This window comes from Physella acuta, unplaced genomic scaffold (genome assembly GCF_028476545.2).
Source record: "Physella acuta isolate Inbredline_101_S28 unplaced genomic scaffold, ASM2847654v3 ptg000012l, whole genome shotgun sequence".
Taxonomy (NCBI): Eukaryota; Metazoa; Mollusca; class Gastropoda; family Physidae; genus Physella; species Physella acuta.
In genome coordinates this window covers 1,091,591-1,117,870 of record NW_026731532.1, presented here as the reverse complement: position 1 = coordinate 1,117,870, position 26,280 = coordinate 1,091,591, and the positions used below count along the sequence as shown (strand labels likewise).

At 40.0% G+C, this 26,280-nt stretch overlaps 2 protein-coding genes across 2 annotated transcripts; both read left to right on the top strand.

Annotated features, from left to right (window-relative positions):
- Positions 1–7,030: 7,030 nt before the first annotated feature.
- Positions 7,031–8,552, top strand: LOC131935376 (uncharacterized). The gene is made up of 2 exons (XM_059291757.1): positions 7,031–7,276; positions 7,478–8,552. The coding sequence occupies exons 1-2, from the start codon at positions 7,243–7,245 to the stop codon at positions 8,434–8,436; spliced, it is 993 nt and encodes a 330-aa protein (XP_059147740.1). The 5' UTR covers positions 7,031–7,242; the 3' UTR covers positions 8,437–8,552.
- Positions 8,553–21,304: 12,752 nt separating this feature from the next.
- Positions 21,305–26,280, top strand: LOC131935369 (uncharacterized). The gene is made up of 3 exons (XM_059291744.1): positions 21,305–21,401; positions 24,044–24,083; positions 24,393–26,280. Exons 2-3 carry the CDS (start codon positions 24,053–24,055, stop codon positions 25,364–25,366), a joined length of 1,005 nt encoding a protein of 334 aa, XP_059147727.1. The 5' UTR covers positions 21,305–21,401; positions 24,044–24,052; the 3' UTR covers positions 25,367–26,280.

The window sequence follows — 26,280 nt, the reverse complement described above, 5'->3', positions numbered from 1 at the left end:
AGGAAAATAATGTTTCAGAGAGTATTTAATTACGAGAAAAATGGCCCGTTGAGGAAGGATACACCGGGCGCTAGCTTGATAGTGCTGTCTCTTTTCTCTAAACTAAAACCAACCCACCCCCCCCCCACACACACCACCCCCACCCCACCCCACCCCACACACCACCCCCCACCCCCACCCCCCACACACACCACCCCCTCCACACACCGCCCCCCCCACACACACCACCCCCCACCCCTCCACCCCCCCCCCCCCCCCAAAAAAAAACATGCCTACCGTCCCATTCAACGAAATATAATTATATACTTTTTCCAGTGTCCGCCCCTTCCCCGAAAATTCTACCCCCGCCCCCGAAAATTTCAAGTACCCCCACCCCTCTCTGGGGAGGAAAAAGTCTAAACTAAAACCACCCCACCCCCCACACACACCACCCCCCACCCCCCACACACACCACCCCCCCACCCCCCCCCCCCACCCCCCCCCCCAAAAAAAACATGTCTACCGTCCCATTCAACGAAATATAATTATATACTTTTTCCAGTGTCCGCCCCCTCCCCGAGGGGGGGGGGGGGGCTCAGACGTTCTTACGCGGGGGGTGGGGCTTCGCCCCTACCCGAAGAATTGTATGCAAGAAACTCTTCACGCAAACCATTAAGATTAGACAACATTTCCTTTTTATTCAATGTTAACGCGAAAATCAATGACGTCATATAACTTTGAGCACTCTCTGGGTTTGAGATTATTTTCTACTCTGTGCGCTAAATGTGTCGACGTCATATTTCGTTTTTCGAATTACTGTGCATGTTTTTAAATTGCTTGTGTTTTCTCTAGAGCGTTCTTGTCAGACAGAGCGTTCTTGTCAGATAGACAGACAGCGAAACTATTAGTATTAACGAGAAAAATGGCCCGTTGAGGAAGGGTACAACGGGCGCTAGGCTGATAGTGCTGTCTCTTTTCTCTAAACTAAAACCAACCCACCCCCCCCCCCACACACCACCCCCACCCCACCCCCCCACCCCCACACACCACCCCCACACACCACCCCCACCCCCACCCCCCACCACAGACCACCCCCACCCCAACCCCTCACCCCCACACACCACCCCCACCCCCACCCCCCACCACACACCACCCCCACCCCAACCCCTCACCCCCACACACCACCCCCACCCCCCACCACCCCCACCCCCACCCCTCACCCCCACACACCACCCCCTCCAAACACCGCCCCCCCACCCCCCACCCCCCCCAAAAAAAAACATGTCTACCGTCCCATTCAACGAAATATAATTATATACTTTTTCCAGTGTCCGCCCCCTCCCAGAAAATTCTACCCCCGCCCCCGAAAATTTCAAGTACCCCCACCCCTCTCCGGGGAGGAAAAAGTCTGAAAGAAACACTGAAACCAACCCACCCCCCCACACACCACCCCCACCCCCCACCCCCCCCCCCCACCCCTCCACCCACCCCCCCCCCCCCCCAAAAAAAAAACATGTCTACCGTCCCATTGCAAGAAAACCACTTTTTAGATTAGACACATTAATTAGGCGGTAATTTTATTATAGAGTATCGATGAGGAAATTTCTTTTGAGTTGGGGAGGGGGGGGGGGGCTCAGACGTTCTTACGCGGGGGGTGGGGCTTCGCCCCTACCCGAAGAATTGTATGCAAGAAACTCTTCACGCAAACCATTTAGATTAGACAACATTTCCTTTTTTTCAATGTTTACGCGAGAATCAATGACGTCATTACATTACTGTGTGCACTCTCTGGTTTGAGATTATGTTCTACTCTACGCTAAATGTGTCGACGTCATATTTCGTTTTTCGAATTACTGTGCATGTTTTTAAATTGCTTGTGTTTTCTCTAGAGCGTTCTTGTCAGACAGAGCGTTCTTGTCAGACAGAGCGTTCTTGTCAGATAGACAGACAGCGAAACTATTAGTATTAATGTATCACCGAGACGGGAGCCATGCCAAAAAAAACAACCCTCACCCGTTCCAAACTTTCAAGCCTGCCAGTCCATGGGGCTAGTGAAGTAGAGTTCACCAATTTCTGTGACCTGGGCATATAAAGGAATAGTGTGGTCAGCAATATATTTACTTTACTTTACGCAAATCAGGTACCTATGAGGGCTGGGTGGACTCAGGGACGTTTTCCGGACTTAAACCCGGATTCGAACTCCAGACTTTTGGGTTAGCATTCGTATAAGCCGTCCAAACTTGACTCACCATAAAAATTTGAAAATCTTTCTTATCTTTCTCGCATGCGTCAACTGTTTTCATACTTGTGACGACATCAAGTCTGTTGGATGAGCTGTCTGATAAAGATGCTCGATCATCAGGACGGCCACCCCGCGACATAGCTGGCTGAGGATTACAAAAATAAAAATCAGATGATGCCCAAAAGAGCGACGCAAATTCATACCCCCCCCCCTTTTTTGTGTAGGCATTGCGTCACAAATTCCCAGTTGTATTATTATTTTATCTAACATGTAGATAATGAGTTGCTTCTCTTCAATTTGAGGACTAAGTATATTTGTATATTCCAGTCTTTTTACAAGCTTTTATTTAACTCGCTTCCTCTGTCGTCAGTCGTCAGTCTGTCGTCATTCGCCAGTCTGTCGTCAGTCTGTCTTGATCGAAACACCCGAGCGAAACTGCAAGCACTTCTAACTGACAGATAATTGGTGTGTGGGCCAAGACATGAAGACAATGCAACATGACATTATATTTGACTTAATTGGTTGCCTAATTAATTTTTAATGAATTAATTAAAATTTTGTCCAAATTAGTAGGCTGTCTCATCAAACAATTCCGCACTATTAGACAGTGTCATCACGTTCATTGGGTGCGCAATGGTTTTTAGTTATGCAACTCTATTGCATTAAAAAATTTAAAGTACGGAAACGTGGGTCTCTTCCTAAATATTAATAAAGGCATCCAATAGATACCAAAGTGACCCACGCTTTTCTTTATAGTTATTTAAATATTAGTGTATGATTTATTTTCTACTTTTTAGTGCATTAGTACATAAAAGCTTGTTATTAAAACGTTTTTTATGATTTTTTTTTCTTGTTTTTTTTTTATTTGGAAAAAATATTAATACTAATTAATCAGGAAAAATTCTGACTATACCATTAGATTTTGAGAAAACTAATAGATTTGAAACGTTTTAGAATATGCTGCTTTATAAGAATATGAAAGTTTTTGAGAAATCGTTATTAGAATGAAGTACCTATTACGATTACCAGAAATAATTCAATGAAATGTCGATGGAACTAAAAAGTATTCCAGTTCCCGTGTTCCCAAGGAAGCAGTGTGACTTGTGATTTGCTGGCTTTTTCTTACCTTTCAAGACGACTGCAGTTTATTGACTAAATTCCCCGAGCAAGTTAACTTTGATGAAGTTTGTAAACAATGAGAAGTCTAACCAGAATTGCGACTGTCAATACACGTTAATGTATGCTGTCCCTAGTTAATATTCTAATTTTTTAAAACCCAACCGACTTTTTTTTACGCAAGTGCATCCATGCGAAACGTGTTTAAGCGATTTATTATTAGGATAGGAGCCAGCGGTTCAGATCCTGCGACACTTTCGACCCGACTAAATGTTCAAATTTTAGTGAAGAGGTTGTCTTAAAGAAAACAAATTTAGAAAGCTAAAACGATATAATAAATAAAGGTTTAAAACACATGTTAATTTAGAATTGTTCAAAGTTAAATAAAGTATAAAAAAATATTTCTTGAGTTTTTAAAGTGAAAAATATATTGAGTAAAGGTAGGCTAGAAAAATAAAATATATAAATACAAAATACAAGCTAATTATCGTTATAAAGGTAATTAAGCCAAGGGTATGTGGTTATGTCAATTCAGCTAGTCAACGTAACACAAGATACAGTAAGGCTGTACTACGAACCAAATGTGAGTCCGTTAATTACCTACGTTCTAAAACTAAAACCTACATACATAACTGAAAAGATAATACGACTGTATTACGAATATTCATTCCCTTCTGACCAAACTATTAGATCGAACGTTCACAAACTAATCTGTTTTGTGAGAGGTTGAGGGGGGGGATATTGAAATAATCCCGCTAGCTTAGGAGACGCTTGTGCAATTGAATTAATGTAAAAGGTTGTAGGTTTTATTATGTAAATTTATCTAATAACACGTAGATCTGTATGGCGATTAGTCAATAACAGGAAGATTTTAATGGCGATTAGTCAGTAACAGGAAGATTTGTTCGGCGATTAATCAATATACACTCATGTCTCTCCCACACACACACACACACACACATACGCACAAACTACTATACACACAAATACATGCAAATACCTCATACACAAAACACACATGCACATAAAGCATACACCACACACTGAACATAAATATAAACAAGACACACTCACAATCCACACACACTAAGTCATACATACCCCAGTGGCGTAGCGAGGTGGGGTGTCACCCTGCGCGGCACTTAATGGTGTCACCCCCAGAGGCGTAGCGACCCTTCCCGGGAAAAATTTTTCGATTTGCACCCCCCCCCCCCTCAAACTTTCGATTTGCACCCCCCTCCTCAAACTTTCGATTCGCACCCCCCCCCCCCCTCAGACTTTCGATTTGCACACCCCCCCCCCCCCCCCCCGTCAAACTTTCGATTTGCACCCCCCTTCAAACTTTCGATTTTGCACCCCCCACCCTCACATTTTTCTCTATATATTTTGCTATTTTTTTGCCTTGGTGTCACCCCTCCTCTAAATGGTGTCACTCGGTGCGGTCCGCACTCCCCACCCCCCCCCCCTCCGCTACGCATACCCCACGCACTTACATACGCAACCAAGCAAAGACGCGCCTATATAAATCAATAAAATATACTGATTTTAGTCGTAGAGATTACTGATAAATGTAATGTTAAATGTAGGATCCTAAAGCTAAAATTTGGGAACCTCTAAACTCGGTCAAAGTATACATGTCAATATGTATCTAAATAAAAACCCAACCTTCATATTGTATGGACGAGGAAGCAACAATACATATCTGCTTATGGGTACATTTTATATCGACCATCAATTAACCTAATTTTTGCTTAATGGATGTGACGATAAGCTTATTTGAAATACTAAGGCTATGTATAATTACGTCATGGTAATTTGTGTTGGGTTTAGACAGCAAGTCATTATTTAACAGTGCTATTTATCAATGTGTCTGTCTTTAGAATGATGTTTCTATATGGACGTCTTTCGTGTAATTTAATCTGTTTGGTCGTGTATAAGGTTGTTTATCCACATTGCTATATGTAAGGATTTATCCTTGATTTGTTTAAATATAAAGATACGAGCCGGCCCGCGGCATAACATACGCCGCTATTTAGTTGTTGTTTTTTCTACTTTTCAGTAATTCATAATTTGTGAATTCGACAGTACCAACGCTGACACTGAAAATATTTCTTTAAAACACTATAAATAGCTCCCAGAAGTCTCCCAGAAGAGAATTATATATATAGATAAGATTGTCTAGGATAAAGGAAAGTGTGTGAATATGTTAATTTCAAACAAGAAGACTTCGTACCCTATAATCATTCCGAATCCATCTCACTATTGATATTATATCCATATCGGTATATATGTTCATATACAATATCCATATTTATATCCATACCCATACCCATATCCTTACTGATACCCCTAATATACCAAACTATTTGGGTATGTGAGAAAGAGAGAGATAGAAAGACAAGAGTGATATAGAGGCAGAGATGCAGAGGGACTGAAAGACAGCTACAGACAGAGAGACAGAGGGATAGAGCGACAGAGAGATAGAGGGATATAGGGATAAAGAGACAGAAAGATAGTAAGATAGAGAGACGGAAAGAAGAAATATATAGACAGAGGTAGAAAACAGACAGGGACAGAGACAGAGACACAGAGATACAAACACACAGAGACAAACACATACACAACAGGCAGACAGACAAAACTAACAATAAGCTTTTAAGTTTAATGTAAATACGAAAAAAAAGTATCTCCATATACGCAGTGGCGTAGCGAGGTCGGGTGTCACCCTGTGCGGCACTTAATGGTGTCACCCCCCCCAGAGGGGTAGCGACCCTTCCCGGGGACAAACTTTCAAATTTTCGATTTACACCCCCCCCCCCTTCCTTCAAACTTTCGATTTGCACCTCCCCCCTCAAACTTTCGATTTGCACCCCCCCCCCCCCTCAAGTCCGCACCTCCCGCCCCCCCCCCCTCGCTACGCCCCTGCATATACGCCAAATACTATGAAGAAACGATTTTTGGACCTATGTTCGTAAAGGAAAGTAACTAACTATACCTTAAAGGTTACTATTACATTTAGCTTATAGTCTCCCTTTACTTCTATGGCTAAATCATACATATAGCTATTTGTATCAATCTATCATGATTTATTTATTTTAGTTGTTTCGCTACATTTTCAAAGTTTACCTGTAAATTTTACCTTGACTAAAGGGAACCTTGAACTTCAACTGGTGAAGTTAGGAGAACTAGCCCTAGACCAAGTTGTATGGAAAAATCTTGCTGGTAGGCCTACAGTGTGTGTAAGCACAAACCAAATTGTACTTTATTACCCATCTTCATATATGCTAAAATAGTAAGAACATAAAAAGTTATTACATTTATTACACTATAAACAATTTTTTAACTTTTTTTTTAATTATCCGTGCATTAACTTGCTGAAGTTTTTAAACTATCATTCACATCTTTCGCCCCCCCCCCCCCCCGCTCCACCCCCTCCCCATCCCAAATACATGATACAAATGGTTAAATTTGAGATATTACGAATAAAGCTGCACATGCCTATTTAGGCGTAATGTAATTTAAATACTATATAGCCTAAAAATACAATCTACTGTCATGCAGCTATAAAAAGTTTTCCTATAAAACACTGTATTATATAACAGTGCAGTATATTGATATATAGAGTTTTTCCGATGTTATGTATTAGTCGATGAACAGGCTGTTCTATATATAGGAATGACAAAGTTTTCTTAGAGAAATTCTATAACTGCCTGGAATTTCGCTAACCATCTGCCATTTAGCTCCACAAACGTAAAGTTTGTGTTTGGAAATTATACCAGTTTTCTTATACATTTTCCTTTTAACAAGTCAGAGTGAAAATTTACGAACATTCATTTATAATTTTTACAACGCCTTCTTCTCAATAACTTCGTTATTTGTTTTAACCAATCAACACAAAAAACTACATGGAGTCCGAATTCCGAAGGGCTTTTAAAAATTGTAAGTAAAAACAAAAGTGCTTTGTTTTACGAACTTATCACTGAGAACTTATCAGCTATAAAACGTTTTTTTTTAAACCTTATTGATGTGTTCTGAATCCAGCTACTTTATTTTATGTGTGTTGTGTTTTAAATTAGTATACCTCAATGTAATTAAGTTTTGTAGTTTTGTTTAAACTAATTTTTTCATGTTTTTTTTAAGCCAAAACTGAAGAAGAAATAAGAGAAGTTAACCTAACGTGGGAAGATACGCTCGCGCAGTGCAAGAAACAGAACGATCATGAAAAATACGATTATTTCACAAATTTTAGCAAGGAAAAACTGGTACAACATATCAAAGGTGACTTAAAAGATGACGATAACATGGTTGATAATCTTTATAATTTAATCATTAGGATGGCGAACCTAACTACATATATAGAGCATCAGTTTGTTGACGAAAATGAAAAAGATGAACAGGAAAAACATAAAAGAGTTTGCGGCACTGGATTTATTCAAAGAATTAGACACAAGAAAGGAGAAATATGCCAATGTAAATCTTGCGAGAACCCTGAAAACGAAAAGGCGAAAAAATGGGCTATTTTTACAGTGACAAGCGTGCATCACGTGGTACAACGACTCCAGAATAACATGGGGAGTTCAGAGGTCAGACTATTTTACGATACGACAGACAGTCTTACTTGGAAAACCTTGGATATTCTCAAGGTTCAAGATACCGACAAAGATGGAGAATATGACTGGTGCGCCATTCAATGCGTGACACATGACAAACAAATAATAAAGGAACTACAGAAAAACCTTTCAGAGTATGAGACTCTGCAGAAGGAGATCTACAAGGAAGTCAAAGAAACAACCCGGGAGGATCTCCAACTTGTCGTCATCACCGGACACCCTCACGGCATGCCCAAGCAGGTCAGCATCGGAGAAAAGAAAGGGAAGGAGGTTCTCAAGGACGTCCGCGAGAGACAAGAGTGGTGCCGGTACGGCTACGACACGGCAACGTGCCCGGGGAACAGCGGCTCGCCTGTCTACATTGTGGGTCAGCCGCTGTGTGGCTTCGGCTACTGGTTCGGCCACACCCACAACCACAGCACGGGATACGATGCTGAGAAAAACGAAAAATTTAATTTCAGCTCCATCGGCACGATCCAGCTGCCCTAGGTCGTGGTGCGTGGTTAACACATCAACAAGGTTTTATCTTAGACTAGCACTCTTGTTATGTTTACTTAATGTAGCATTTGTTTTTAGATGTGTCTTCACTTCCTTTACTTCTCTGCCCTAGTAAGGGGGTTTCACTGTTTGCAATTTCGTAAATTACAAGTAGTCTACTTCTATTTTCTTTGTAATTCTCTTTAGATTTTGAAATAATTGTATGGAAATAATTGTATGGAAATTTTGTTTCCTAAAAACTCGCTGATGGGTTGGTGTTGTTGTTTTAGATTTTGCTGACGATGTGTAACGATCAGGAATGGGGTAGTTCAGTAAACATGATGTTAAAATTATTACATTTTAAAAAGCTTTTTTTTTTCTAATAAAGTAGATTAGTGCAGGTATTTCACTTTTTAAATATATATATTTTTTTTTTTTGGAAATTATAAAAAAATAAATAACTAACCTTAAGGTTTTTGGAAATAATTGCTTTAATTTAAAAAAACACCAAAGAATTGTAATTTTGACGGACCAGGAGGATAGTTGTACTGCTAATCGTTTTATGGAATGATGGAGTGGGTGATTTAACTGGAATTCATTCAAGCGTAAGAACACATTGAATAATATCAAATTGTAATTGTAGCACATTTGTATACGTTCACTTTTAGTGTGTAAGTATAACTCAGAATGTGCTTTCTATTTAACAATATGATTATGTTGAAAAATGTTTCTGTAAAAAAATATAACCAGAGGCTTAGTAAATTACAAAATCAAAGTAAGTGTTTCAAGTCTGACGCAAATTGTTAACAGCTGTCAATTTAACGGAACGACCAGCCTTATAAAATAGAAGAAGAGATAAAAAGCCGCTCTGTCGTTAGTCGTCGTAGGATTTTTTTTTCTTGTTTTCTATATATATATATATATATATATATATATATATATATATATATATATATATATATATATATATATATATATATATATATACGAGAAAAATGGCCCGTTGAGGAAGGATACACCGGGCGCTAGGTTGATAGTGCTGTCTCTTTTCTCTAAACAAAAACCACCCCCCCCCCCACACACACCACCCCCACCCCCACCCACACCCCCACCCACACCACCCCAACCCCCCACCCCCCCACACACCACCCCCCCCCCACACACCACCCCCCCCACCCCCACCCCTACACACACCACCCCACACACACACCACCCCCCCACCCCCACCCCCCCCCCCCAAAAAAAACATGTCTACCGTCCCATTCAACGAAATATAATTATATACTTTTTCCAGTGTCCGCCCCCTCCCCGAAAATTCTACACCCGCCCCCGAAAATTTCAAGTACCCTCACCCCTCTCCGGGGAGGAAAAAGTCTAAATTAAAACCACCCCCCACTCACCCCCACCCCCCCCCCACACACACACCACCCCCCCCACCCCCCACCCCCCCCCCCCCCCAAAAAAAAGCATGTCTACCGTCCCATTCAACAAAATATAATTATATACTTTTTCCAGTGTCCGCCCCCTCCCCGAAAATTCTACCCCCCGCCCCCGAAAATTTCAAGTACCCCCCACCCCTCTCCGGGGAGGAAAAAGTCTAAATTAAACCCCCCCCCCCCCACTCACCCCCCATCCCCCCCCCACACCCCCCCCCCCTCCCCCCACCCCCCACCCACAACCCCCCCCCCTAAAAAAACATGTCTACCGTCCCATTCAACGAAATATAATTATATACTTTTTCCAGTGTCCGCCCCTCCCCGAAAATTCTACCCCCGCTCCCGAAAATTTCAAGTACCCCCACCCCTCTCCGGGGAGGAAAAAGTCTAAATTAAAACCACCCCCCCACTCAACCCCCCCCCACCCCCACCCCCCTCAGACGTTCTTACGCGGGGGTGGGGCTTCGCCCCTACCCGAAGAATTGTATGCAAGAAACTCTTCACGCAAACCATTTAGATTAGACAACATTTCCTTTTTTTCAATGTTTCAATGACGTCATTACATTACTGTGTGCACTCTCTGGTTTGAGATTATGTTCTACTCTACGCTAAATGTGTCGACGTCATATTTCGTTTTTCGAATTACTGTGCAGGTTTTTAAATTCCTTGTGTTTTCTCTAGAGCGTTCTTGTCAGACAGATAGATAGATAGAGAGACAGCGAAACTATTATTATAGATATATATATATATATATATATATATATATATATATATTTGTATTTGTAATCGGTAAATGAATTAGTGCAATTATATATGACATCATATATTGGCACAACTATTTGTTAATGTTGCTTGTTTTGATATTATATCTTATAAACGCATTTTTTACTATCACTTTAATAAAATTATAAAAACTAATAAAACTAATGTGTGTATTATTAACTTTAAGTTGTAATGTGGTTAGGAATATATATATATATATATATATATATATATATATATATATATATAGTATGTTTATACTATTATATATATATATATATATATATATATATATATATATATATATATATATATATATATATATATATATATATATATATATATATATATATATATATATATATATATATGAAGGGCTCAGTGGAAAAAGTACTTAAGTTACATTTTTTCAAAAATGAGTTAAGACCGGTATATTATTTGACTACCTCCCCTTAACCATCCCTGTAAATTTGGGCCATGGAAAAAGTACCGAAGTAGCTTAATTTGAATACTCTGCATCAGCTGTTTTGTTATTTCAATAACAATTTAAAAACTTTGCACTCATTTTTCTCAAAACTCTCAAAATACACTTAAGTACTTTTTCCACTGAGCCCTTCATATATATATACTGATTATTCTTTTTGTGTGACCCCCATTCCACAACAAACTTTGATCAGCCTCACGTATCCATGCCATCCGTAAGATTAACCTCTTGTCTCAATAGTAATGACAGATAACCAAGACCAAATCATTATCCAAACCACAAGCAGAAACCTAACTCTTATTTTGAGACATTCTAGGCGAGAGTGCCAACACAAACACATTGTACACTAGTTCTATCTTTGTCAGGGCTGGTCAATAACGTTCTGGTCCATTGGATTCTTTACCTGCAATGTATTGAGGGAAGAAAGGTGGGGGGGGGGTCCTTCGTTTATATGACGCTATACATTTGCGAATTCGAAATCATGAATAAAATCAATAAGCGGCAACAACGGTTACCGCAACAGTAACCCACCTGCTAATTAAAATAGAGCTGACGTATCCAAGCCTAATTATTAATTAAACACGAGTTTTCTGAGAATTCCCAGTCCAGCGTCATTTCTAAGAATTTTCGACACTTGGTTTTGTGGAAACAGCTGACGTCATTAGGTTCAGTTTAAATTGGTTTTTAAACGTTGGGGAAAATCAATACGAATCAAGAAGGCGGGTACATAGGCATAAAGGCTTTTATTGCTTTATATTAAATGACTGGATTATACCTTAGAAAAGTAAGTCGAAGAATGGAGAAGTATAAAACACACTTAAATTAGATTTTTACGTAACGGATAACTGTATGAGTAGACCCTTGCAGATGAGGCTCGATGGTTTAGGACAGCAACCCATCTAGGAGAGACAACTCGATAGCTGGGGACAGCAACCCATGTACGAAAGAAAACATAAATAAACAACTGTAGTTTGTTCTTGGTTGGACAAGGGCTATAGTATCAAATCCAGAAAGAAAAAAAGGCTGATAATCAGAGTCAAGGGCCTTTAAGACGGATAACAAGTTGACACGTATACTTAATTGTGTTGGAGGATATCCGTCTAAAACGACATTTAAGAGCAAAGATGAAGAGGTAATAGTAGATCACACATTACTTAAATTTAATTTTTAAATAATGCCAAGCTACCTCCTTAGGGACGACGTGGCCTAACGGTAGAGAGCTAGACTGCTGACCCGAAAGTCTCGAGTTCGAATCCGGGTCAAAGCATTGGAAACAAAAGGGGCTGGGTCAGTGAATCAGTTGAACTCAGCCCCGCTCAAAAACACACACACATTGATTTGTATAGTTGCTAGTTCTTTTTATTTAAGTTAGTCAGCGAAGGCTCCAGCTAATGTAAAACACCAGATAGTTCTAATGAATATAAAGCTGACGTCTATACAGATACATTTTAAATTACAACGAGCCGGCCCGCGGCATAACAAACGCCGCTATTTAGTTGTTTCTAATTTTCAATAATTCATAATTTGTGAATTCGACAGTACCAACGCTGACACTGAAAATATTTCTTTAAAACACTATAAGTAGCTCGTTAAGGACCATAACCCCCCCCCCCTTCCTTCCCTCCCCCCCTCCTCCCCCCCCCCCCCCCTCCTACGTTTAAAATCGTTGGCTCTGCTTGTAAACATTTAGAGTGAACACAGCTCACTAAAACCATGCAGGGGTGGGGAGGTAGGAACAGCGTTTGCAGCTTGTTTTCTAACGGCTCGAAGAAGAGAATTATATATATAGATAGATCGGGCTCTGGGAATTTCCACACCACGCTCTATTTCTGAGAAAATCCCCGCCTACGTCATCGACGCTCGGCAATACAGCTGTTATGTTAAAAAAATGCAGATATCCTTGCATTTGTTGTGTCTATAGGTTTTGTATTGATTTCAATAGTTATATAAAGTATAATTTATTGCAGAATATAGGTAAATACGAATCAATGTTAAATGGCTGTATCCTATCTAAGGGAAGGTGGCAGTGGCGTAGGCAGGGGGGGTTAGGGGGGGTCATAACCCCCCCATAGACCCCTCGGTATATATAAAAAGTATGAGGGGGGGTGCAAATCGAAAGTTTGAGGGGGGGGGTGCAAATCGAAAGTTTGAGGGGGGGGGTGCAAATCGAAAGTTTGAGGGGGGGGGTGCAAATCGAAAGTTTGAGGGGGGGGTGCAAATCGAAAGTTTGAGGGGGGGGGGTGCAAATCGAAAGTTTGAGGGGGGGGGGTGCAAATCGAAAGTTTGTCCCCGGGTAAAAATTGGAACCCCCCCCCCATTGAGACGATCCTGGCTACGCCACTGGAAGGTGGTATCCCATTTAGGAGAAGTAAATGAATAGCTTAGGGCTTAGACCCTTCTAGGGTGTGGGTTTGTTTATTTGTCCAACTCATTTCATCGTTGACCTTGTATTATGGGTAATATTAAATAAACCATGTCATGACGTAAGTTACGCTAGACAAGAGGTCAAACAGTAAGAAGAAAACGTACAATAGACAGAGGCCAAGCATATGATTTAGAAAGATGAGCTAGAATAGGTAGGAACCAATGAGAAGAGATATGGTGACTGGTCACGTGAGACGGTCAGCTGACCACTGAAGCGTTACCGTTGGCAGTTGGTCATTGGATCGTGTAGCGGACAGTCGTGTTTTAGAAAACAGTTGTACAGAGATATTGTTAGGAGATAGTTGAGTTGGACTTGCCGAATATTTAGGGTAAAGTTGAGATAGTGGAAGTAGTGTGTAGTACAGTAGGCTTAGGTGTGGGAGTTGACATGTGAAAATAAGGAAACTGTGATACATCTGTGAACTGAATTTGTGCTAGTCATAATTGACTCCTCTAGAACAGAGGCGTAGCGACCCTTCCCAGCGCCCGGGGACAAACTTTCAATTTGGAGGCCCCCCCCCTCGGGAGCAAAGTTTTAATTTGCAACCCCCCCCCCCCCCTTCAAACTTTCGATTTGCACCCCCCCCCCTCAAACTATTTATAATTTGTTTTCTCAACCCATTTTGGCGCCCCCTAAAGTAGGCGCCCGGGGACATATGTACCCCCCGCCCCCCTCGCTACGCCTCTGCTCTAGAACTGCACTCAGATTCATAAGGATTGATCCCTTAACCACAGTATGTGCTACACATTAAGATATACGTTATCTTTATAAATCATTGTCTCAAACCTCTCTCCCCCACAACACTAACCTTATGTTCTGTTCTGATAAAAAGGGAATCCTTAAAATAATATTAAGCGTCACAATGAGCCCTATGTTTAAGACTAGGGACCGTCTCTGAGTCTTGAGTAAAAATCTACTTCATCTATTGATAGTCAGGTCCAATAGAGTAGTTTTGTTTTTAGCTTTGTGCCACAAGATGAAATGTATCGCTACTGACGATACTACACGAACGGATATAAATTTGTGTTATTTTAGTTTTACTTTATACTGTGTTATTTACGCTTCAACTTGTACTTCATGCTTATAGTTGAAAGAAAACTAAACAAAACGACAGTGTAAACATAACTCCATGCCACATATTATTTTTGTTTCTTATCAGAAGTATTTATACCCACTTCTGAAGTGATCGATATCTCAAACGTTTTTTAACACGTTTTTATTAACTCAGCTTCGCGTGGATGTGTTTGTTGTTAAAATTGACATCGAAAATTAGCCCACTTCTGATTGCTCTATAGATCTGAAATTTGGCATGCAGGTTACTTTCGCCTAACAATTTCAGATGCAATCATAAAAACTAGCAATTAGAGACCGTAATTAGCTTAATTTAATTACGCCCAAAGGACCATAAAATTGAGGACATGATTTCTAAAGATACCGACAAGACTGGAGGCTTGTTGACACAGTTACTTCGGCCCCAATCGATGTGAGCGCGCTGGCCGTGATCGTATAGTGGTTAGTACTTCGCGTTGTGGCCGCGACAACCCAGGTTCGAATCCTGGTCGCTCAAGATTTTTTTAGTCCGTGTATTTATAAACACTTAGTCAATTCATACTTAATCAAGTCATTAGATAAAGTAGAAAATAAACTATATAAAAAACTTTTTTAAAAAACACGTTTTTCATGTGTAGCAACGGACTAAAAAGGAGAAAATAAAATACTTAAAAAAAACTTTTTAAAAAACCACGTTTTTCTTGTGGACTAAAAAGTAGAAAATAACTATTTACATACATTTGATGACAAAAAACGTGGGTCGGGCAGATGGGTCGGGAAATTTGATGGTGAACGTACCCACGTTTTTTGTCATCAAATGTATGTAAATAGTTATTTTCTACTTTTTAGTCCACAAGAAAAACGTGGTTTTTTAAAAAGTTTTTTTTAAGTATTTTATTGCTACTGGCTTAGCAAGGTTAAAATCGAACTTCTTCTTCTTCTTCTTCGTTCTTAATTATTAGTGTTGAGGGGGATCGAGATTTATCTGCTAGTGGGTTTGAACTCGAGACTTTATTCGAATTTATCAACCATGAGCTTTTTTTGACGACTCGACCACGCCTCCAACACAATTAAGCGGTACGTGTCAACTGGTTATGCGCCATTGAGGCCATTGACTCCGATTTCAGCCTGCTTTTCTTTTTGGATTTGCTTCCATAGCCTTTGTCCAACCAAGAACGAACTACAAGGCAGCAGTTGTTTTAATTTTGGAGTTGTCTCTCCTAGAAGAGTGGCTGTCCCCAGCTAACGAGCCTCATCTGCCCGAGGGTTCGAACTCGAGACTTTTCGGTTTAGCAACCATGAGCTATACCGACTCGACCACGCCGATCCCTTAAAATCGAACAATGACTGTAAGAAAAAAGAAAAAGTTTAATCAATGTTTCGATTTAACTCTTGCTAACCACATTGGTTAAGATACATCAAATCTAGAATTTATTTCCTATTGTGGATTGTATACAACGTCCCCGGGTCAATCCTTTCCCAGCTAGTAATGGAAATAGAAACGGCCGGGCATAGTGACGACCATTAAAAAACGTCGATCTGTATTACGTTATTAAACAAACACATCAACTCTACTTCATCTTCCCTATGGACCGTTAACATACATTCCTTCTTGCCGTGAACATTGATTTTAAGCTGGCTAAAGTATTTACTGATTTCTTCCTAACTTTTTATATTCAATATTCATAAACTCGTATTGATTATTCATTAAGATAAATCGATTAGTTTCTTACGACACAAATTAAATTAGACACGTTAGCCTAGTCTTAAGGTTAAGCTAACGATAGAGTTTAGCAACAATAAGGCTTAAAGTTAGAATAGTGGCAGGCTAATCTGGAACTTGGCATGACGTGACCTCTTTACAAGATCTAAAATGAAATGTTAGCTTGACCTCACTTGACCTTTTTTTTGGACGGCGTGGCCATGCGGTAGAGCGCTACACTGCTAAGCCGAGAGTGTACGGGTTCAAGTCAGTAAAACGTCCATGAGTCCACCCAAGCTCACGTTAGGAAAGTAAAGGCGGATGGGCATAGACTACACTATCGCTTCATATGCCGAGGTCACAAAAAAACAGGTGAAATCTACTTCACTTACACCATAGACCGTCAGGTTCGAAAATGAACTTCACATGACCTTTTACTTGAACTTCCATCACATACATCTTGACCACATACCTGCTAACTTGAAACCCATATTTCATGTATTTTTACTTTCGATGCCAAAAAACCAAAACAAAGAGACTCTATAAGCTTTCAGATAGTGACTATTCAGCCAGGCTATGGTTTCCTTATTCGGAAATTATATTGTGTGGTTTCCTATATCCGGAAAATATATTGACGTCTGATGTAATCTTTTCTCAGGCTTACAGAAATCATATACCGAATACGGGATTTTCCCAAAAAGGACATCGATAAATATTACATTTTCACCTCCCCCCCCCCACCCCCTCCACCACGAACAACGGCTCCCCCCTCCTCAGTCCAACCTCCTATTTTTTTACTCCTAATTCCTTAATGACTTAATGCCAAACCGTTTCCATCTCTCACTGTGATCACATTGCTCCCCCCCCCCCCCCCAAAAAAAAGTCTGGAAAAAAAACTGAAAAAAAAGTGCTTGTAGTGTTGGGCTCTCTGCAGTCCTCCCAAGGTGAGTTCCAAAACGGAACTTACCTGTTTTAACCTTTTATTTTTAGTGATAATTGTAAAATGTATATATTTTGTGATTATGTAACGATTTTTTTTTTGTTTTTGAAAAATAAAAGGTTATAAATGTTATAGATTCCAGTCTAAAATTGTTATAGATGAATCCTTTAGGAGAGGGTGAAAAATATGAAAAGACAATCAATTAGATGTTTAATTTACGACTAAGACTGTATGTCTACTAACATTAAGTATTGCAATCTACGATGGCTACTGATGTATTTGTTTTTCAATTTGATAATGCTAAAAACACCTACCAAACTATTTTGTTTAAAACGTAAGCTCTATATAATTTTTACACTAACAAATAATAACTTAAAGTTGTATTAATATGTAAGCGCTCAACCTAAGGTGCAGGAATTTGAAAGGAATGTAAAGTTAAGCAACGAATTATCTCCCATTTGAAAATCCAAATAACAAAATTTTATTCAAGGGAAACAACTTTTACAACAATAGCTAAATTAACCAAGTGTAAATAAGACATGTTTGAAAACACAATTAAACGCTGTGAATTTCATTACGTAATAATTATAACAAATATTTTGTACTAGCTATGTAAACCTGAGAAAATAATATATTTAAGCTATTGAATGCTTGACTGTACGTTTTTTTTTTAAAGTCGAAAAACGTTAGCTTTACTATAACATTTTTTTATTCAATTTTGATGACATACTTTAGATAGTACTTTATGAACTGGATATTTTTGTCAAATTTTGGATCCCCTAAATAAAGGGACGTCTTTCAAAAAGTTAAGCACGGGTAACTATTTATACATTGCTGTAATTATTAATTATAAAAAAAAATATAATTTGAATAAACAAAGTTTACGGTTAGTTATAAATTGCATCCTATTTAATATTATATATTAATACTTTAAGAGTGGTAATATAGATTCCTAAAGATTTTTCAACTAGACAACGCCTTCTTTTCTTTGTAGTGTGTTCTGTACTGAATTGAAAACATCTAATTCGACTATTCCATATACTCTACTACATTCACAACACATATCAAACGTCCATACCTAAACATAACTAGACTTGATGCTCCAGAACTACGATACCAACTCGTTTAACTTCACCAAGCTCAACAAACAGTACTCCCAATCAAAAACTATTTCACTGGACCTACTACTACACTTTAACAGTCAATATAATTCGATACCTTAATACCACAAGAATCAATACTCCCGAACTCCAGAACTACGATACTTCATCACCTGCATTCTCATTTCTCTATTATCAATCAAATTCCATTAGACCTTCAACTACAAAACAGCCGAATAAAAATTATGACACTTTAACACTTCGATACTTTATACCTATGAAACCATATCAGCAACAGCCCTCCGCCGTTACTCCCAAATCTAAACGAGTCATCAAAACTTACCAAACAAGTGACAATACTTTGAACATCCTGTCATTACAAAACTCTAAACACCAGGACAGATTTCTAATTCAAAGTCAGAGAAAACGAGACTTACAAGCCCTATTAAAACTAGATAACCTTTTGAAATGTACGAAATTAAAATTACGAACTTATTTAATCGTTTTCTACATCAATTATGTACCACCAAATTAAAAAGGCAAAGTGACTGGTAAAAAACGCCCCGACCTTTCCAAATTAGGGAGGTGGGATTGTATTTTGCGCCCACCTAGGGATGGCGCCCTAGACGACCGCCTAGTTCGCCTTATATGTAGCGCCGGCCATGTATTGGTGATGTAATGACGTGTATAGGAGATGTAAGGGAGATGTATGGAGGAGTATGGAGGTGTATGGGAAGTGTACGGGTGGTGTATGGGAGGTGTATGGAAGGTGTATGGGAAGTGTACGGGTTGTGTATGGGAGGTGTATGGAAGGTGTATGGGAAGTGTACGGGTGGTGTATGGGAGGTGTATGGAAGGTGTATGGGAAGTGTACGGGTGGTGTATGGGAGGTGTATGGAAGGTGTATGGGAAGTGTACGGGTGGTGTATGGGAGGTGTATGGAAGGTGTATGGGAAGTGTACGGGTGGTGTATGGGAGGTGTATGGAAGGTGTATGGGAAGTGTACGGGTAGTGTATGGGAGGTGTATGGAAGGTGTATGGGAAGTGTACGGGTGGTGTATGGGAGGTGTATGGATGGTGTATGGGTGGTGTATGTGAGGTGTATTGAGGTATTTGGTGGTGTATGGAAGGTGTATGAGAGGTGTATGGGAGGTGTATAGAGGTGTATGGGTGGCGTAAAGAGGTGTATGGGATGTGTATGGGAGGTGTATGGAAGGTGTATGGGAAGTGTACGGGTGGTGTATTGGAGGTGTATGCAAGGTGTATGAGAGGTGTATGTGTGGTGTATGAGAGGTGTATGGGAGGTGTATGGGAGGTGTATGGGTGGTGTATGGGTGGTGTATGAGAGGTGTATGGGAGGTGTATGGGTGGTGTATAGAGGTGTATGGGATGTGTATGCAAGGTGTATGAGAGGTGTATGGGAGGTGTATGGGAGATGTATGGGGGGTGTATGGGAGGTGTATAGAGGTGTATGGGAGGTGTATGGGAGGTGTATAGAGGTGTATGGGAGGTGTATGGGAGGTGTATAGAGGTGTATGGGAGGTGTATGGGAGGTGTATAGAGGTGTATCGAGGTGTATCGAGGTGTTTGGGAAGGGTATGGGATCTAGTCCCAACTATGAACTAAGCATATAAGTTTTGTTTTACCATAATATCTAAAACAAATAACTCGTTGACACCGTATGATCAGCTAATAGCGACGTTCAGCTTTATTTTATGCTGATAAATCTTAATCAAGAGATTAACATAATAGCTAGCGTTGTAAGATGCGATTAAAATAGACGCTACCGGTGACGACTGAATGCGTTTCTTCACTATCATGAACTTTAAAGGGAGGGAACTGTTATGTCAGTACTTCCCCTGTTGTGTGTGTTGTATATTTAGTATAACAACGACATGTAATCAATTGTATGCCTGTATCGATTGAATGACTCATAGCACCGTCAGGTGTATGCAATATCACCTATGTCTTAAAAATGTCAAACAGTTTAGGGGGTGGGGTGGGGTAGACAATGTGGTCGAGAAATAGAACACGTTTGCTAGCACATAAGTCTTTAGTTCGGTCCTAAAGTTTCGAGATTTTAAGTCGTTTTCAAACAAAATGACCCCACCACCCACTCTTCTCTCCCCACCACACACATTGTTTTGCTCTTTTGCTTAAAACTGCTGAGGTCAGTGTAATTGTTTTGTCTATAGTTTTTACTTTCTCGTATACAGAGTAAGCTTATAGAGGAAGTATTGTAATGTGCTGAATACTTGACTGATATGCTGACAGTTTTATCAGATTTCCACCTCCCTACTTTACAGTATTGAGTGAAAGGTACTTATGCACGTCAAACAAAAATAGATAAAATTACAAAAATTATATTCTTCTACCTATAATTGATCTGACAAACGCTTGAAATCAATTTTGGTTTTCTACAATAGTCCAGTTACGGAGGCTGGACATAGTGCTGAACACACTCCCTTCATACGCCGAGGTCAAGAAACATATCTACTTTATCTACCCTTTGGATCTTTAGGTCTAAAACGGGAGCTTTTTACAAGAGTAACTAGCGTACAAAATAAACATGATTATCAGTATGGCAGGTAGAGCCCACTATTTTTGTAACCTCAACATTTGAAAAGATTGTGTGTTAAGCAGTCGCTTTTACCGTCTCCAACTCGAATCGGGGAACTTAATAGAGCTGGGTGGATTCGTAGCTTTAGACCTGAGGGTTAACAGCTGTGTGCTTTACCATCGACCATGCTGTTCCACTTGGGTTATAAAAACAACGGTGGCAACACTGAGATTATGTCAGCACTAAGGTACAGGGTCATGCCACGCAGCTCTGGGACTATTTATATTTAGAACTGACGTTGGGGTGGGTTTTTATTTTTAAAAAACACACAAAAAAAACGTTTGGATGCTGGCCAAACAATTTGAGTTTCCCGTTGAATATTTAAATCCTTCCGTGAAAAATATACTGTATAATGCTTGCATTTCCCAATATGAGTTTAAGAGTATATAATAGTTTATGGTAAGAGACATTTGAATGTTTAGTGTTTAAAAGCCTTTTTGGAAGTCACTTGGTTAAAGGTAAGCAAAAACCAGATCTAACTGAAAATTTATAACTAATTAGAATTGTAGATTTACCTAATTAGATCTAACTAATAACAGCTTCCTAACTGGGATTTTTTTTAAACACCAAAACGATGTAATGGAAATGCAATGCAAAGAAATGTACGTTTAATGTAAATAACAAGTAACAACAATGGTACATGAATCGATAAATTATCGAACGTAAAAACAAATCTGGATTTTTCCTCTATATGCTAAGAACATAAACAGATGTTTTCCCGATGTTAAGCTATAACAATAATAACGATTTTTTGTATTTCTTATATGTTATGGAAATGACTTAAAATCAGGAGCTCTTGGACCGAACTAAAGACTTCTTTTTTAGCAAACGTGCGTTCTATTTCTCGACCACTTGTTCAATTTTTTTTATTCCAAGAAAACTCTCGCAGTTCGCCTATTCACAAGCAAAATAAAAAGATATTTTATAAATAAACATTATTGTTTTATGCAATACCATCAATGTCTTGAAAACGTCAAATTGTTTTGGGGGTGGGGTGGGCTAGACGATGAGGTTTTCATGGAATTAAAAAATTTGAACAAATAGGACTTGGTAACTGGTTAAAGTAACTAGTTAACAATAAAGTAGAAACACGTGTATTTATTTATTTACTTGTTTTATTATGTTTACTACCTCCCATACACCCCCATACAACTCCCATACACCTCCCATGCACCTCCCATACGCCTCCCATACACCTCCCATACACCTGTGATACACCTCCTATCACCTCCTATAACCTCCCATACACCTGTGATACACCTCCATACACCTCCCATACACCTCCCATACACCTCCCATACACCTCCCATACACATCCTATCACCTCCTATAACCTCCCATACACCTGTGATACACCTCCATACACCTCCATACACCTCCCATACACCTCCCATACACCTCCCATACACCTTCCATACACCTCCCATACACCTCCCATACACCTCCCATAACCTTATATCACCTCCTATAACCTCCCATACACCTTCCATACACCTCCCATACACCTCCCATACACCTCCCATAACCTTATATCACCTCCTATAACCTCCCATACACCTGTGATACACCTCCATAACCTCCCATACATCTCCCATACACCACCCATACACCTCCCATACACCTCCCAAACACCTTCCATACACCTCCCAAACACCTTCCATACACCTCCCATACACCTCCCATACACCTCCCATACACCTCCCATACACCTCCCATACACCTCCCATACACCTCCCATACACCTCCCATATACCTCCCATACACCTCCCATACACCTCCCATACACCTCCCATACACCTCCCATATACCTCCCATACACCTCCCATACACCTCCCATACACCTCCCATACACCTCCCATACACCTCCCATATACCTCCCATACACCTCCCATACACCTCCCATACACCTCCCATACACCTCCCATACACCTCCCATACACCTCCCATATACCTCCCATACACCTCCCATACACCTCCCATACACCTCCCATACACCTCCCATATACCTCCCATACACCTCCCATACACCTCCCATACACCTCCCATACACCTTCCATACACCTCCCAAACACCTTCCATACACCTCCCATACACCTCCCATACACCTCCCATACACCTCCCATACACCTCCCATACACCTCCCATACACCTCCCATACACCTCCCATACACCTCTCAAACACCCCCCAAACACCTCCCAAACACCTGCCATACACATTCATACAACTGTTAGTTATCAACAAATTTTAAACACGTGTATTTGTTCTATTTATTTATTTTTTTATGTTTACCACGAGCTTATCCTTCCTTGAGTATATCTCGTTATTTCAAGTCAGATTGATTTTATAGTTATCGATGACATTGTCTTGCGATAAAAAATGCAGTTGGTGGTCAGAAAACTTAAGCCCAGAATTCAGACAGTAGGGCTATTGGTCATTATCTGTCCTTAACCAGTCCCCATCCGCCATCAACTGCCCCTTACACTGCTGCCTGTTTAGTCTACCTTTATGCCGAGAAACGGTTCCAGTCGTGTATGCCTCTACAAGAGAAGTACGGAAAATAGAGAGCAATTGTTTGGGATTCAAATGGCTCCTGTTGATACTATCCTGGCTTATGAATAGATTAGTGGTCAGCACTGTGTCCAGACATGGGACGTCGTAGCCGAGCCTGTAGAGCGCTAGGCTGCTAACCAGAAAGTCTCGAGTTCAAATACTGGTCTAAGTGAGTGGACCGTCCCACTCTTGTTAGGGAAAGTAAAGGCGGATGGGCAAAGAGCTGACCACACCTTCCCTTCATATGCCGAGGTCAAGAAATATATAAACTCTACTTCATCTGCCCAATGGATTGATAGGTCTAAAGAGGAGTCTGTACTGTGTGCAGCCACCTCTACCATCCGCCTAGTGTTGAGGGCGGGGTGACCCCATGTGTATCACTCAAACTCTCACACACCCACTGCTGTGTATATAGGCAGGCTTGTGTTAATTGTGTGTTTTATACATCTCTACACTTGTACTGAATACATAACAAACCCTGACTTGAAATACCGGTGTTTGGAACTAACTTAACCAAAAATCTTGTATATTAACTATTTTGTTTTTCAGGTTAAAAAAATGGCCAGCTTTAGCAATGGCTTTAAAAATTGTAAGTCATTTTTCTTTTCAAATATAGAATGCATCATTTTCTTTACATTTATATTTTGAAATAAATATTTCCGCATCACTGAAGTTTAACAAAGCCGTCGCAGTAAAAATCATCTTTTTCTGTTATAATTTGAAACAATAGATAAATGAGGATGTTATTTTATGTCACTTTCGTTTTGTGAGCGAACTCAGATTAGAATTAGCATTACAACTCTCTTGTTTTAAATCGTTTTTGATTTTGGGTGTGAAGGCAGTCGTTTTTTAATTGCTAAAACTGTCTATACTCTAATATTTTAAAAACATTTTCCAGCAAAACCTGAACATGAGATTAGAGAATCTGGCGAGACTTGGCAGCAATCTCGCGACAAATGCGAGAAATCTGCCGACCATGTTAAACTCAAGCTGTACCGTTCCATAACACAACAAACGGTAGAGGAACATTTTAAAAAACACATCAGGCTTTCGGATGAAGATTTTAGAAGTTTTTGTGAGAACGATGCAGGGCCAATATTTGATCTAATCACCAACATGGGAAAGTTGACAGTTTACATGGAATGTATTCTCACTGACGGAACTAAAAAGATTTCTTGCGGTACGGCCTTCATACAAAGAATAAAACTCAAAGAAAAGGAATCCTGCCAATGTAAGAAGTGCATGCGTCTTGATGAATCAAAAAGGAAGAAAGTCTGGGCAGTACTGACTTTATCCAGCGTGTATCACGTGATGGACAACGTGCAGAAGAACATGGCAAGTACTAAAGTTATCCTTTACTACGAAAACGAAACTGATGTATTGAAAACTCTTCCAAAACTAACTCTCCACAGAATACAAGACACTGAGAAAGACGGTGGGGAAAACGACTGGTGTGGATTTGAATGTGTCATACACGACAAAGATTTGATAGATGATCTAAAAGGCTTCTTGGATAAGTACGAACAGGCTCAAAAGAAAGTGTATCAACTGTTCCAAAAAGATTACCTAAAAGATAAGAAAGTCCTGGTCATTATTGGACACCCTCACGGCGGTCCGAAGATGGTCAGTGTTGACGAGTGGGACGAGAAAGAAATGCTGAAGGACGTCAGGGACCGCCAGGAGTGGTGCAGGTATTCCTACGTGGCCGCCACCTGCCCGGGGAGCAGCGGCTCACCTGTCTACATCCTCGGTCAGAAGATCTCCGGCTTCGGCTACTGGTTCGGCCACACCCACAACCACAGCTCCGGCTACAGCGACCGGCAGACCGTCAAGAGGAACTACAGCTCCATCGGGACGAACCAACTAGCCTGAATGCTTTCAGCTAGAGCGAACAGCTCGCGTAAAGAATGTCGACTAGACGAATCAGCTAGCTTGGAGATTATCGACTAGACCAGGGGTCTCCAAACTTTTCAGTCCGAGGGCCGCATTAACTATCAAATTTCAGTTCGGGGGCCAGTTTCTTTCAGGCATGTCTTTGATTTTCTGGGCAAAGTCCCTCAGCCATCAGCAACAAACGATTTTTCTGTGGACAAAAAGATCTCCGCGGGCCGGATGAGAGGACATCGCGGGCCGCATCCGGCCCGTGGGCCGTAGTTTGGAGACCCCTGGACTAGACGAATCAGTTAGCTTGACTATTGTTAAGTAGACAAATCTGCCAGGTTGAATATTCTCCGCTATATAAAGTAATCTAAAAGGTGTTTGAAAAATGATCAATGATTGAAATGTCACACTTTTTCTCAAACTACTTAACCTTAATGATCAATCCTGAAACAGGCTAATAATACTTAAATTTTAGTTATCAGTATCGCATCTATTTACAATAAGCTTGTATGTAAAATATTTGTTAAAATAAATCTTATCTTTATATCTTCCTCGCGATTGTTTAGGTTACAAGCTATTTTTAAATGGCACTTCTATTTAAATAATAAAAATAATTTTTGCTACTTACAATAATAAGACTTAATTTGAACATTTTAACATAATAAAAATACTTTTTTTATGTTATTATAGGAAGCTGCACAATATTTTAAAGAGATAAGTTACGTTGTGACTAAAATTTGGTTTATACATTTATTCGCTTTTACATTTTGTATTTTAGTTAGCTAATTTTTTTCGGTAGAATTAGAGCTCATTTAAGGAGGGCGAAGTTTATTTTTAACATTTCTTAGAAGTGTTGAAGCTTTTTATGATCAAGTGTGATAATAGCTTAGGACTGAAAAAAGTGG